Source organism: Coregonus clupeaformis, chromosome 2, assembly GCF_020615455.1.
Source record: "Coregonus clupeaformis isolate EN_2021a chromosome 2, ASM2061545v1, whole genome shotgun sequence".
NCBI lineage: Eukaryota > Metazoa > Chordata > Actinopteri > Salmoniformes > Salmonidae > Coregonus > Coregonus clupeaformis.
In genome coordinates, this window is record NC_059193.1 from 4,885,630 (window position 1) to 4,900,269 (window position 14,640).

The 14,640-nt window shown below is 41.8% G+C and overlaps 1 protein-coding gene across 1 annotated transcript; it reads left to right on the forward strand.

Moving 5' to 3' along the window:
* Positions 1-8,690: 8,690 nt before the first annotated feature.
* LOC121536047 (sclerostin) lies at positions 8,691-14,403 on the forward strand. Its single transcript, XM_041843343.2, has 2 exons — positions 8,691-9,065; positions 12,209-14,403. The coding sequence occupies exons 1-2, from the start codon at positions 8,825-8,827 to the stop codon at positions 12,628-12,630; spliced, it is 663 nt and encodes a 220-aa protein (XP_041699277.1). The 5' UTR covers positions 8,691-8,824; the 3' UTR covers positions 12,631-14,403.
* The last annotated feature ends 237 nt before the right edge of the window (positions 14,404-14,640 follow it).

The window sequence follows — 14,640 nt, forward strand, 5'->3', positions numbered from 1 at the left end:
TTAGCTCTATAGGAGAAAGCCCTGCCTCCAGCTGTTTGCTTAGAAATTCTAGGGACAATAAGGAGGCCTGCGTCTTGTGACCGTAGCGTACATTTAAGTATGTACGGCAGGATCAAATCAGAGAGATAGGTAGGAGCAAGCCCATGTAATGCTTTGTAGGTTAGCAGTAAAACCTTGAAATCAGCCCTAGCCTTAACAGGAAGACAATGTAGAGAGGCTAGCACTGGAGTAATATGATCAAATCTTTTGGCTCTAGTCAAGATTCTAGCAGCCGTGTTTAGCACTAACTGAAGTGTATTTAGTGCTTTATCTGGGTAGCCGGAGAGTAGAGCATTGCAGTAGTCTAATCTAGAAGTGACAAATGCATTTTTGGAAGATGGAAAAATGCCATCCTTTAAATATTCTTGATATGTTCGTCAATTAGAGAGATCAGGGTGCAGAGTAACGTCGAGGTCCTTCACTGTTTTTTTTTTTAGACGACTGTACAACCATCAAGATTAATTGTCAGATCCAACAGAAGATCTCTTTGTATCTTGGGACCTAGAACTAGCATCTCTATTTTGTCCGTGTTTAAAAGTAAAAATTTGCCGCCATCCACTTCCTTATGTCTGAAACACATGCTTCCAGGGTAGTCAATTTTGGGGCTTCACCATGTTTCATCGAAATGTAGAGCTGTGTGTCGTCCGCATAACAATGAAAGTTAATATTGTGTTTCCGAAAGACTTCACCAAGAGGTAAAATATATAGTGAAAACAATAGTGGTCCTAAAATGGAACCTTGAGGAACACCGAAACGTACAATTGATTTGTCAGAGGACAAACCATCCACAGAGACGAACTGATATCTTTCCGACAGATAAGATCTAAACCAGGCAAGAACTTGTCCGTGTAGACCAATTAAGGTTTCCAACCTCTCCAAAAGAATGTGGTGATCGATGGTGTCAAAAGCAGCACTAAGGTCTAGGAGCACCAGGACAGATGCAGAGCCTTGGTCTGACGCCATTAAAAGGTAATTTACCACCTTAATGAGTGCGGTCTCAGTGCTATGATGGGGTCTAAAACCAGACTGAAGCGTTTCGTATACATTTTTTGTCTTCAGCAACGCAGTGAGTTGCTGCACAACAGCTTTTTCTAAAATGTTTGAGAGGAATGGGAGATTCGATATAGGCCGATATTTTTTTACATTTTCTGTGTCAAGGTTTGGCTTGACAAAGAGAGAGGCTTTATTACTGCCACTTTTAGTGAGTTTGGTACACATCCAGTGGATAGGGAGCCATTTATAATGTTCAACATTTGGCAGGCCAAGCACAGGAAGTAGCTCTTTCAGTAGTTTAGTTAGAATAATGTCCAGTATGCAGCTTGAAGGTTTAGAGGCCATGACTACTGTCATGAATGTGTCAAGAGATATAGGATTAAAAAACTTGAGTTTCTCCATTTATCCTAGGTCCTGACAGTTTTGTGCAGACTCAGGACAGCTGAGCTTTGGAGAAATACGCAGATTCAAAGAGGAGTCCGTAATTTGCTTTCTAATGATCATGATCTTTTCGTCACTGCTGATGTGAAAGGCATCCTCTCTTGGGGAATGCTTCTTTTTAGTTAGCTTTGCGACAGTATCAAATATACATTTTGGATTGTTCTTATTCTCCTCAATTAGGTTGGAAAAATAGGATGATGGAGCAGCAGTGAGGGCTCTTCGATATTGCTCTGTACTTTCTTTCCAAGCTAGTAGGAAGACTTCCAGTTTGGTGGAGCGCCATTTCCATTCCAATTTTCTGGAGGCTTGCTTCAGGGCTCTGGTTTTTCTGTATACCAGGGAGCTAGTTTCTTGTGACAAATGTTTTTTGTGTTTTAGGGGTGCGGCTGCATCTAGGGTAGTACGCAAGGTTAAATGTAGATCCTCAGTTAGGTCGTTAACTAATTTTTGTACTCTGACATCCTTGAATAGGTGGAGGGAGTCTGGAAGGGCCTCTATGAATCTTTGGGTTGTCCGGGAATTTATAGCACGGCTTTTGATGGTCCTTGGTTGGGGTCTGAGCAGATTATTTGTTGCGATTGCAAACGTAATAAGATGGTGGTCCGATAGTCCAGGGTTATGAGGAAAAACATTTAGATCCACAATATGTATTCCATGGGACAAAACTAGATCCAGGGGATGACTGTGGCAATGAGTAGGTCCGGAGAAATGTTGGACAAAACCCACTGAGTCGATGATGGCTCCGAAAGCCTTTTGGAGTGGGTCTGTGGACTTTGGAATATTATCTGCCATGACTACAAGGTCCGATAGGAATTCAGGGAACTCAGTGAGGAAGTCTGTATACGGCCCAGGAGGCCTGTAAACAGTAGCTATAAAAAGTGATTGAGTAGGCTGCATAGATTTCATGACTAGAAGCTCAAAAGACGAAAATGCAGTAATTTTTTTGGGGGTAAATTTTATATCGTAAATGTTAGCAACACCTCCGCCTTTGCGGGATGCGCGAGGGATATGGTCACTAGTGTAACCAGAAGGAGAGGCCTCATTTAACACAGTAAATTCATCAGGCTTAAGCCATGTTTCAGTCATGCCAATCACATCAATATTATGATCAGTGATCAGTTAATTGACCATAACTGCCTTGGAAGTGAGGGATCTGACATTAAGTACCCCTATTTTGAGATGTGAGATATCACAATCTCTTTCAATAGTGACAGGAATTGAGGAGTCTTTATTCCAGTGAGATTGCTAAGGCAAACACCGCCATGTTTAGTTTTGTTCAACCTAGAGCGAGGCACATACACGGTCTCAATGGGGATAGCTGAGCTGACTACACTGACTGTGCTAGTGGCAGACTCCACTAAGCTGGCAGGCTGGCTAAAAGTACAGTCCTATGCAGTTGTCATATTATGTGAACAGAGGGACATGAATACATAGTGATACAGTTAAGCAATAAGGCCCGAGGAGGTGTTGTATATGTCCAATATACCACAGCTAAGGGCTGTTCTTATGCATGACGCAACGCAGAGTGCCTAGACACAGCCCCTTAGCCGTGGTATATTGGCCATATATAACAAATCCCCCGAGGTGCCTTATTGCTATTATAAACTGGTTACCAACGTAATTAGAGCAATAAAAAAGAAAGTTTTTGTCATACCTGTGGTATACGTTCTGATATACCACGGCTGTCAGCCAATCAGCATTCAGGGATCGACCCACCCAGTTTATAATATACAGTATATTGTTCCATCAAAATGTTTACCTGCATTTTATGTCCTTTCCATTTTGCAATCTATATGACCCTCTCTACAAAGGAAACTCACACTTTGTAAGATAGATATCGTGCCAGCAGGGTGTATTTAGGGGAAGATGACAGATATGAGGGGTTTTGTTGATACTCTGCAGAACTACAGACGACACATTGTTGAATGACTTAAGCAATGACGAAAGAGGTAAACAATTAAGAATTTTGCCAAAATTAATTGCAAAACAGATATTTCCGATTTCACACACCATTTACAACTATTTTCACCCATTATACTGCATTTGAAATAAACATATATTTCAAACCTGTGTGGTCAAGTAGTTAACATCCTGAATCACTGAGCCCTGGCTGCTGCAACCTGGTATCAGAGCATTTCGTATTAATCTGTAGCTAAATCCAAGACACTCCATTTAGTATGATATGTTACGTTTCATATGGTATGTATTCATTTGTGGATGTCCATCACCCATTTTGTATGATATGTTAGGAATTACAATTAATATTTTATGTTGCGAATTTACAAACGTACAATATGTTATGAATTTGCAAACGTACTATATGTTACACATTTTTGATAGGTGGTTAACGTTAGCTAGCTGGCTAACGTTTACTAGGCTAGGAGTTAGGGGTTAAAGTTAGGGTTAAGTTTAGGAGTTAAGTTAAAGGGTTAAGGTTAGGGGAAGGGTTAGCTAAAATGGTTAAGGTTAGGGTTAGGTGAAGGGTTAGCTAAAAGGGTTAAGGTTAGGGTTAGAGGAAGGGTTAACTAAAATGCTAAGTAGTTGCAATGTAGCTAAAAAGTAGTAAGTAGTTGAAAAGTTGCTAATGAGCTAGAATGCTAAAGTTGTCCTTTAGGTTGCTAGACGTTTGCGTTATATGCCCACCCATCCGCCCTGACCAGGTAACCGTCTGTCTTATGTAACCATACCAAATGTAACATATCATACTAAATGGAGTGTCTCGGATGTATGTACAGAATAATACAAAATGCTTTGAGACCAGGTTGTAATACTAGTCACCTGGCAATTTTTATTAAGATGGCTTTAGCTAGCCAGCTAGATAGGTTCCCAATCTCCCAACCTCATAACTCTATACTTTATGTGGCAGTTGTACTAAACTCCTAAGGCAGAAAAGTTCTTAAAGAATCAATGTGTATCAATAATTAAAATAACAATTGAACAGGTAAAGAGGTATGCTAAGATAACCTTTTCTGGTGTTTGAAAAATTCTACATTCTCCGAATTACAGAAGGGGTCGAGCCCCCCTTCCGGACCCCCCCACCCCACACCTACCCGAGTGCCCCCTTTAAAATAATGGTGCATGATGCCCCTGATTGGAAGTGCTTAAAGATGGAGGCTCCATTGTACAAATACTGCCCTCTTGAGGGACAATAAACAAATAAACTGTTCAGAGGAAGCAGATAGGATTATGACTGCCCTTTGATCAAACAGACATTTTCTCCTATCCTTTTGAGGACACAGCAGAGATGCACAGACAGACCACCCAGGGTGCGTTGCATGACATTTTTTACTTTTACACACATTCTGGTAAAATAGTACTATTCATGACACATTGTCTCCTCTCCTATTCATTTTGGGAAGTGAGCTATGGTCATAATGCGATGTTTGATGGTTTCCTTCTAGCTTCAGGCTTATTGAAACCCTACATCAGTGTTGGAATAAAGGGAGCCATCCAACCGGCTTCAAAACCATGCCAATAATGATAAAGGATAAAGATGATTCATTATTGTTGTAATGCTCCTTTCAGGAGCCACAACAAACAAACAGCCTAAAACCTGTCAAAAAGAGATCATGCTCTTTGCTGATGAGCTTCTAGCTTTGGCACAGTGATTTAGTGGACTGGACACAGCTCTCCCTTAGACTCTGTCCATGTGTCTCCATGTCTTCCCTTCTGTCATCGCGCTGGGGAAGAACAGTCCCGTGTTCACCACAGGGACATCTCTGATTACTACCTTCCCTCTATCCCTGTCACTCACAGTCCTCATTTAGAACTCCCTGGCTTTCTGAATAGAACACCCGGGCTCCAGTGCTTTTTTACTGCTTTATCATGATAGCAGCCGAGGCCCTGAATAACAATCAGATGCTCTCCAGCTTGTGGGCCGCCAGCAGTGAGAAAGGATAGGTGGATATTTTATTTTATAGGAGACTAACAAACGTCTGAGCCACATAAACAAAACATTTAGCTCCCCAGGACTCAGCCTGGTCTCATAGACTAGACATAACATAGTAAATGTAAATGGTTGTCCTCTGTAACTCAATTGGTAGAGCACGGCGCTTGTAACGCCAGGGTAGTGGGTTCGATCCCCGGGACGACCCATACACAAAAATGTATGCACTGTAAGTCACTTTGGATAAAAGCGTCTGCTAAATGGCATATTTTATTTTTTAATTTTTTTTAATCGAGGACACTCAAATTAGTATGATATGTTACGTTTGGTATGGTTATATAAGACAGAAGGTTACGTAAGGCAAAAAACGAAAGTAGGGTGGTTGGCCTGGGTGGATGGGTGGGCGTATAAGGTTGTGAGTTCGAATCTCATCACGGACAACTTTAGCATTTTAGCTAATTAGCAACTTTTCAACTACATACTACTTTTCAGCGACTTAGCATGTTACCTAAACTTTCCTCTAACCCTAACATTAACCCTTTTAGCTAACCCTAACTTTAACCCTTTAACTTAACTCCTAAACTTAACCCTAACTTTAACCCCTAACCCCAAGCCTAGCTAATGTTAGCGAGCTAGCTAATGTTAGCCAACTAGCCACCTAGTTAGAATTCGTAACATATCATAATTATTTGGCAAATTCATAACATATTGTTCATTTAAAAAATGTGTAACATATAATACGATTTGTAATTCGTAACATATCATACGAAATGGGTGATGGACAAATTAATACACACCATACCAAACGTAACATAGCTAAATGGAGTGTCTCGGATTTATGTACAGAATAATACAAAATGCTCTGAGACCAGGTTGAGTGTTACAGAGAAACAACAAAACATTTTTGTTTTATTTATTCATCAAAAAGGAATCAATAGGCTAAATACACTATATATACAAAAGTATGTGGACACCCCTTCAAAATAGTGGATTCGGCTATTTCAGCCACACCTGTTGCTGACAGGTATATAAAATCGAGCACACAGCCATGCAATCTCCATAGACAAACATTGGCAGTAGAATGGCCTTACAGGAGAGCTAAGTGACTTTCAACTTGGCATCATCATAGGATGCCACCTTCCAACAAGTCAGTTCGTTAAATTTCTGCCCTGCTAGAGCTGCCCCGGTCAACTGTAAGTGCTGTTATTGTGAAGTGGAAACGTCTAGGAGCAACAACGGCTCAGCCGCGAAGTGGTAGACCACACAAGCTCACAGAACGGGACCGCTGAATGCTGAAGTGCGTAGAGCGTAAAAATAATCTGTCCTCGGTTGCAACACTCACTACCAAGTTCCAAACTCCCTCTGGAAGGAACGTCAGCACAATAACTGTTCGCCGGGAGCTTCATGAAATGGGTTTCCATGGCCGAGCAGCCGCACACAAGCCTAAGATCACCATGCGCAATGCCAAGTGTCGGCTGGAGTAAAGCTTGCCGCCATTGGACTCTGGAGCAGATGGTGAAGCGTGATTCATCACTCCAGAGAACGCGTGTTCTCTGGAGTGATGAATCACGCTTCACCATCTGCCAGTCCGACGGACTAATCTGGGTTTGGCGGATCCCAGGAGAACACTAACTGCCCCAGTGCATAGTGCCAACTGTAAAGTTTGGTGGAGGAGGAATAATGGTCTGGGGCTGTTTTTCATGGTTCAGGCTCCTTAGTTCCGTTGAAGGGAAATCTTAACGCTACAGCATAAAATTACATTCTAGTCGATTCTGTGCTTCCAAATTTGTGGCAACAGTTTGTGGAAGGCCCTTTCCTGTTTCAGCATGACAATGCCCCCGTGCACAAAGTGAGGTCCATACAGAAATGGTTTGTCGAGATCGGTGTGGAAGAACTTGACTGGCCTGCACAGAGTCCTGACCTCAACCCCATTGAACACCTTTGGGATGAATTGGAATGCCAACTGAGAGCCAGGCCTAATCGCCCAACATCAAGTAGCGGACCTCACTAATGTTCTTGTGACTGAATGGAAGCAAGTGCCCGCAGCAATGTTCCAACATGTAGTGGAAAGCCTTCCCAGAAGAGTGGAGGCTGTTATAGCAGCAAAGGGGGACCAACTCCATATTAATGCCCATGACTTTGGAATGAGATCTTCGACTAGCAGGTGTCCACATACTTTTGGTCATGTAGCGTAGCGTGATCAAATTAATATACAAACATTCCCCCTTTTGAGTCCTTCCCATCACTGGCAGCTAACATCAAATCAAATGCTGTTTGTGTCACTCTACACTCTCTCCTCCTCTGATGATGATACTGTCTGCATGCACTAGAGTATCAGCATCCTCCCTAGCTATCTTTGCTCGGTGTTGCACCTTGGAAAGAACCACTTACTAGGGAGAATAGGTGGGTACTCTTTGCCTGGTCCAGTCAGTGTGCCCCCTCTGTAAAATACCGCTGACAGATCATTTTTTTATATAAATAATTATGATAAAACTTGGTCTTAAACATGAAGTTTAGTCATTAATTTAACATCTGAAAAATTAATTTTAAAAAAAATACAAATAATTACAGGATATATTATTTATTGGGCATGACACCTCAGCAAATCCAAAGGCTGTGATTTTCAAGGATGTCAAGAATTTTCTGGGTCCAGCTTTTCCATCCTAATTATATTATTCAAACCAGACACTATACAGGATGGGACTTCTAAGTGAATCAAAAAATTCAGTGAAAAAATTGTGATAATGAATTAATGAGATTGTTTGAAGATGAATGGTGTTATATTTCTATAGATACTTTTTCAGTGGTCTATGACTGTGCAATACATGTATAAAGTTGGTCAATAGTCTATTAATTCAAAAGCAGATACACCAGCATACAATATACAACAATAAAATAAATAAAATAAATACAATAAAACAGACTGTTGCGACCTGTCAAAGTGTACGAATTTCACAATTTCCCAATTCATTGTTGGCCAGTTATTCTTTTTTTTTTTTACTACACAACATTGCGCCAGCTATCAAACACATTGTCTATGATGGAGAGGGAAGCAGCCTCGTCATGAAACATCACTCAATGGTCTTCCCGACTGCGCCCTGCAACACTCCAAACAAAACCACATCAAAACAACTGGAACACTTTTGAGACACATACATAGTGCATGAATCACGAAGGAAAAAAAGCGGCAATACAGGAACTCAAAGAGACCAGAGCCAGAGGTACCAACGTACTGTACCCAAACCCGCACGCACCTCTCTTTGCGCGCGCACATGCACCTCTCCAGTTTCAATGAATTTGGCTGGGGTTGGATCCCTCCCACTTCGTGTAAGCGCTTAATTGTCCGTTATGACGAACGCTGGGGTACTTAAATAGCATCAAGGTCTCTTGTATGGGTGGAATTGGTCAACTTGTCACAGAGCGCATCTTACCCATCGTTTTTTCCAGCTCCGCAGATCGATAAGCATGCAGGTGTCTCTCGCGCTCCTTGTCTCCAGCACCGTGCTGTTGCTGCTACAGGGATGTTGTACCTTCGTGCAAGGATGGAGGGTGCTAAAAAACGATGCTACAGAGATCGTACCAGAATATACTGAAGACATACATCCTCCCGAGGAACCAATACTACAGGCTTCTAATAATAACAGTAATACAATGAATCGACCAAAACACGGGGGAAGGAGATCATCAGCAAATACAGCCTCCTATAGTGAGTATTTATTTTTACGTTATCTGGTAGGCTACAGAGCTATAAATGAATAGAGGATGTGTTACATATCCATATTCGGGGCGCATTATGAATACTTGTAATAATTACTTGCATTACTTGTAAAACATGTAAAACACCCGTAGCCTATTATGTGAGATTGGTATAGAGAAACGATGTATCTGTATGGATAATCTTTAATCAATTTAATGGAATACATTGGGATTTTGTTTAATCAATCTAATTAATATTTCCTTCGAATTTTACTGTAACACATAGTTTGAATTATTAGTAGGCTACTTATATCAAATCGAAGAGTTTAAAATAAACTGCGTGGAATAGTGCTAATATCTCATGGAGATCTATGTGCAATAGGCTCTCGTGCATAATATGCGCAATCATTTGGTGAAAAAATTGCATTTTCAATTTATGGTAAACGGGGTCGTTTTGACAATATCTAATAATCTGTCATGTTATATATGTTAGATAGATAAGGCATTATTTTTCAAGCACCGAGTTATTGGACCGTCAGCACTGTTCAAAGAGAGCGCACTGCTCATTTCTCAGGATAGCGTGTCATCCTTTACGCACGGGTTAATTCGTTTCTGTCAATGTGCAAGACCACACACGTCCTTTTAATCATAAAACATGCGCAAAGTATCGATGAAAATATCAATGTATCCTATAGTCTCTGTAGAATAATGATACCTCACCTGTGTGGTTTATGTAGATCATTATGCCAATAATAACCAAATAAATCCTCCAAAGACCACCCAGAATAATTTCTCATTTAATTTATGAAAGTGCTGAGAAGTGCTAGTTTCTGTATGTAGAATAGTTCATATCAAATCATGGGTAAAGAGTCAACCTTCAGTGGCTGTTTTAAATTGCAGCTTTCCCTGCTGATGCTTTACACTGGTGTTTAGACTGGAACAGCTGTACTGTTCAATGGAGGAAGTAGGATTGGGGTTAGATGAATGCTATGCCAAGGCTGAGAGAGCAACATGTCACAGACACATAATATGCCTGTGGTTTCATCCTCACACAATCTGAAGAGCTGCACTTATAAGAGATCATGGTTTTCACTCTATCCTTGGTGCTATTTCCCTCTCTTTTATACAACTAATTAGTCAAGGTCTGCCTATGCCATAACTATTTAATTGCAACAACATGTGTCCAAATAGAAAATCCAAGAGTTTCTGCTCTTAGGGGATTTCTTCAGGGTATTTGGAAATTGCAACACTGTGATAGAGAATGAGTCCCACCTGTGGCCAGTAAAGGTTATGCTGTAGTCATGCTGATTTGTACAGAGGAAATATCTCTGAGTGCCTTGTCTCATGGATTCAAGATGCACAATATAATTCTTGCCCAGTTTTCCCCTTATCTAATCATGTCATGTCAAATCTAATAGAAGTTGTACATAGAGTAAAAATTACAAATGTTGTGATTAGGATATAAAATACTGTAATGATGGATGTGATCAATTTAACATAATACTTTAAATCCATAAACAACAGATACATAAGTAGGATCTTAATTTGAGACAGTTTGCTACAGCAGGAAAATAATCCTGCAGCAACAGGAAATGTAATTTCTAATGTAGATTATAATTAATTAGCATTTTTGTAGGGGTGATACATTTTTCGTAAGGGGAAATCAAGTCAGAAATGTCAAAGTGGAAATTACAAACTTCAGAAGCCTTTTTAAACCTCAAAAACACTATACATTTTAAATTTCCTGCACCAGGGTGATCAGATTAAGATCCTACACCTGGTAGGGTTGGAAGAACATGCATCTTTCTAAATATCTTATACTGAGCAATATCCATCAACAGAGAGAGAGAGAGAAATAATAATCTATTGGGTCATGTCATATGTGATAGGGATCTTCCTCATAGGCATATCTGCCTCTCTCTGGGAGGACCATATCTTCCCATTATTCTTCCCATGGTCCCAGTGGGGTCATTGAGGCAGAGAGGGTGACCTCTGTCTGGCTCCCCTCCAGGACAGTCCCTCCCTGGTCCCTGGGCTCAGCAGTCAGCACACTGGGAGAGACCTGAGACCAGGGGAGAGCCCTTATGCTGTGGCCGCCCGACCTGCCGAGCCACAAAATAACACCAGATCAGGTTCTCTGAGAGGAGAAAAAAGTAAACCTTCCATAAATCCTTTTGTTCGCCTTTTTGTAATAGAAAAGCCACAGAAGAAAACAGATCCGTCTCAGAGTGTATAATTTCTTAAACGACATGTCCTCTGCCATTCTATATGCCACTTGTAAAACAAGAGGGCAATAACTCATTCATAGGGCTGTTGAAAAGGCCATGGCCAAAATATTGAGTTACCAATTATGCACTGAATATGCTCTCTCGATTGCTTTGGTTCATTTGGCTCATTTCCAATTGTCAAATGTTGTATTTAGGAATGAAAATACTTGTTGTACAACAAGCATTTAGAGAAAGTTTCCAATCTTCACATCCTTTTTCCGGAGGGCCTGTTTTGTGTATTTTAGCTTTTGTTCCGACTTAAATCTCCATTATGTTTGATTGAGCTGTTTAATAGCATTCTGGTCTGGATTTGCTATCAGCTGATTGCTGCCAGCTGGAATTCCACATCCAACCATTGTCAGGCAACAGTCATTATCAGATCATGCATCAACGTTAGTGTTGAGTTGTAACTCCCCCCCCCCCTTATACTGAGCCCTTAATTTTGAATTGGATTTGTATATCAGCATTGCATTTATTTCATTACTGTATGTTATAGCCCACAGTTAAAATTCTTTGTAAAAAGTGCACTATGCATTAAGAAATTCTAAATGTTATGTTTTTCTGAGTGGTGAAACGGAAGGAAGAGTTTATGAACATTTCAGATGAATTAAATTCAGACTCATGTTCCATTTCCTAGCCCAGCTCCACGCATGCAAACAAACCAAGTTCTTAGAATAAACAAATAACATTATACGCACAGTGGGAACCATACTTTTGACACTGACACATTTATTCAGCACGTCTCACGGAGACACAGCTGTCAAAGCTCTCTGCTCTTGAATAGTTAAATGGAAGATTGTTTCCTCGAATCGGCCCGACTTCAAAGTGTTTGGTTTGGAGTGATGCCACAGAGTATGTAACCTTGATATCCTCCTCTTCACCCCAGGTGCCTCGGAGCTGAGCTGCAGGGAGCTGCGCTCCACCCGTTACATCACTGACGGCTCCTGCCGCAGTGCCAAGCCCGTCAAGGAGCTGGTGTGCTCGGGCCAGTGCATGCCCACCCACCTCCTACCCAACTCCATCGTGCGCGGCAACTGGTGGCGGAGCAGCGCTTCTGACTACCGCTGCATCCCGGCCCACTCCCGAACCCAGCGGGTGCAGCTGCAGTGCCCCAACGGTAACAGCCGGACTTACAAAATCCGCGTGGTCACCTCCTGCAAGTGCAAGCGCTACAGCCGCCACCACAACCAGTCGGAGGCCAAGGAGGCCTCCTCTTCGCCCAAGCCCAGACGCAACAAGAAACACACCCGGCTGCCCGGGAGTCGGAGCAAGAGCAACACACCAACACTGGTCAGCAACTCATACTGAGGATTCCTTTCCTTCTTCCATACAAGGACAGAGACCAAAGTAGCACACTCGCTCATACATACGCACATGTTACACACAACCCAACACGGCTCCTTCATTGGAAGAGGGAGAAGAAGAGACATTTCAACAAAAAGGGATTTGTAAAGCTGTTTGTTTGACTAGCTTGACATGCGTCTTTCTCACCAGACAGGCACTGTAGATTTTGCAGCCTATTTTCGAAAATATTTCAGAACTTTTGATTTGCATGACCAAATGATTCGACAGAGAATGCCAGGGAAGGTCATGTGACTGGTCAGGAAAGGTGGATCACTGCTAGGATTGGAGTGTAGATTACATGCTCCAGTTCATAGATAACGGCCTCTGACTCAGGCACAAGCAGAATCCACCTTAGCCACAGTAAGAGGTGCACCTAAACTCAAAACCCACCTGTGAAAACATCCAGCGGGCAGGCTCCACTGCTTGATAGGCCTATAGGGTTGAAAGGTGTCTCTATGCTGTAACTGGTTATAATCCATCTCTTCCATGGCTGTGTGTACTGTACCGTAGCAGCATGTGGTAGCCCTGGGGCTTCAGGCTCTGGAGGTGGGCTGCTGACAGGCCTGAGAGGCCTTGGCCTCGACCCCAGACCACGCAGTCTCATGACAGCCCGGGCAGCACCTCACTCACCAGGAGCCTCCCAGGGCCCTCCTCGCTCCGTAGCAGCCTTACAGGAGCTGTCAGTTAGGGCCCCTGGCCCAGTGGCCCTAGATCCCCTGTGAGAGAGAAAGAGGGAGAGAGAGGCATAGGGAGAGCAAGAGAAGGGAAATGGTTGTGTCAGCACTCCAAGACCAGGGTCCCTTCAGTCAAACAGGCGACTGGGCATTCCTGTGACTCGTCTTAATGACTAAATGAGCCCATTCCTGTGTTTAGGATTTCCCCTAGACATGGCTGGTTGCTGTTTGCAGGAATCACACACACACACAAAAGGTCCACGTGTGGAGGTGGCTCCAGTAATTGTGCCTGTTGTTACCTTCTGGCACAGCATTCTCCGCTAAACCCACACTGACTGGAACTATTTGTTAGCAGCAAATAATATTGGCGACCAACCAGCCATATACCTATTATATTAATTGTGAACCTAGAGTGTGAGGGAGAAAAAAAAATATTATCTGACTCCCAGCCCCATTCTCTGAATAGCACTGACAGGAAAGATAGGAATGAGATAAATACTGAATCTAAATCTGAATTGTTTTATATTGGCTGTTGATATCCTGCAGGATGCAGACAGACAGAAATAGACAGAAAGACAGACAGACAGGAAAAGGTTTTGGATGCCCAGTCTGCCCATGCTGACAACCCATTCCCCTTTTTCAACCCTACTACGGACTGGCCTGTATTTAATGAAGAATATTCATAACGTTTCCGCTTATTGTCCACATTTCATTGTTCCATTCTCTCATATTGCTTCCTGATTTCAGTTTTCTAAACTGTACTGAAAATGTTTCCTTCTTGTTCAATTGTGTGTTTGAAATAGCAACTGGAAGGGATTTTGTCATATAAGTACAGTTGCGATGTATAACTTGATTGTACATATTGTACCCGTATTGGCTAAAAGGAGTTGGGGGGAAAAAACGTTGCAGCCTCAAAGAAATGAACTGCATATTTATTTTTTATTTCCACATTTAAATTATTTATGCAACTTTTTTATAGTAAATGATAGCCATTATTGTCATATAGAATAATAGTGACTTTCAGATAATAATGAAATACTGTACAGTACACAAATAAAGTAAAGGCAGATATATTTGAAAGAGGTGTGTGTTTGTTATCATTCTTCTCTGAATAGGCTGCTTTGTCAAGGTCTTTCTCTCCTTTATCTGTACCTGCACGCTAAGTGTTCTCTCAATGTGTCTCATGTAAACAAATATCGGCAATTAGGAAGTTTCGGTTTTGTAGCTCTTTGGAATGTCTGGCCCGGCTCACAAAAGGAGAGGAAGAAGAATTTCCACAAAGGAATTCACGCATGAGATG

Excerpts from the sequence above, each read along its gene's own strand:
- LOC121536047 (XM_041843343.2), top strand. The coding sequence starts at position 8,825 with ATGCAGGTGTCTCTCGCGCTCCTTGTCTCCAGCACCGTGCTGTTGCTG. Across the intron at positions 9,066-12,208 it reads AGCAAATACAGCCTCCTATA|GTGCCTCGGAGCTGAGCTGC; the intron begins GTGAGTATTTAT and ends TCTTCACCCCAG.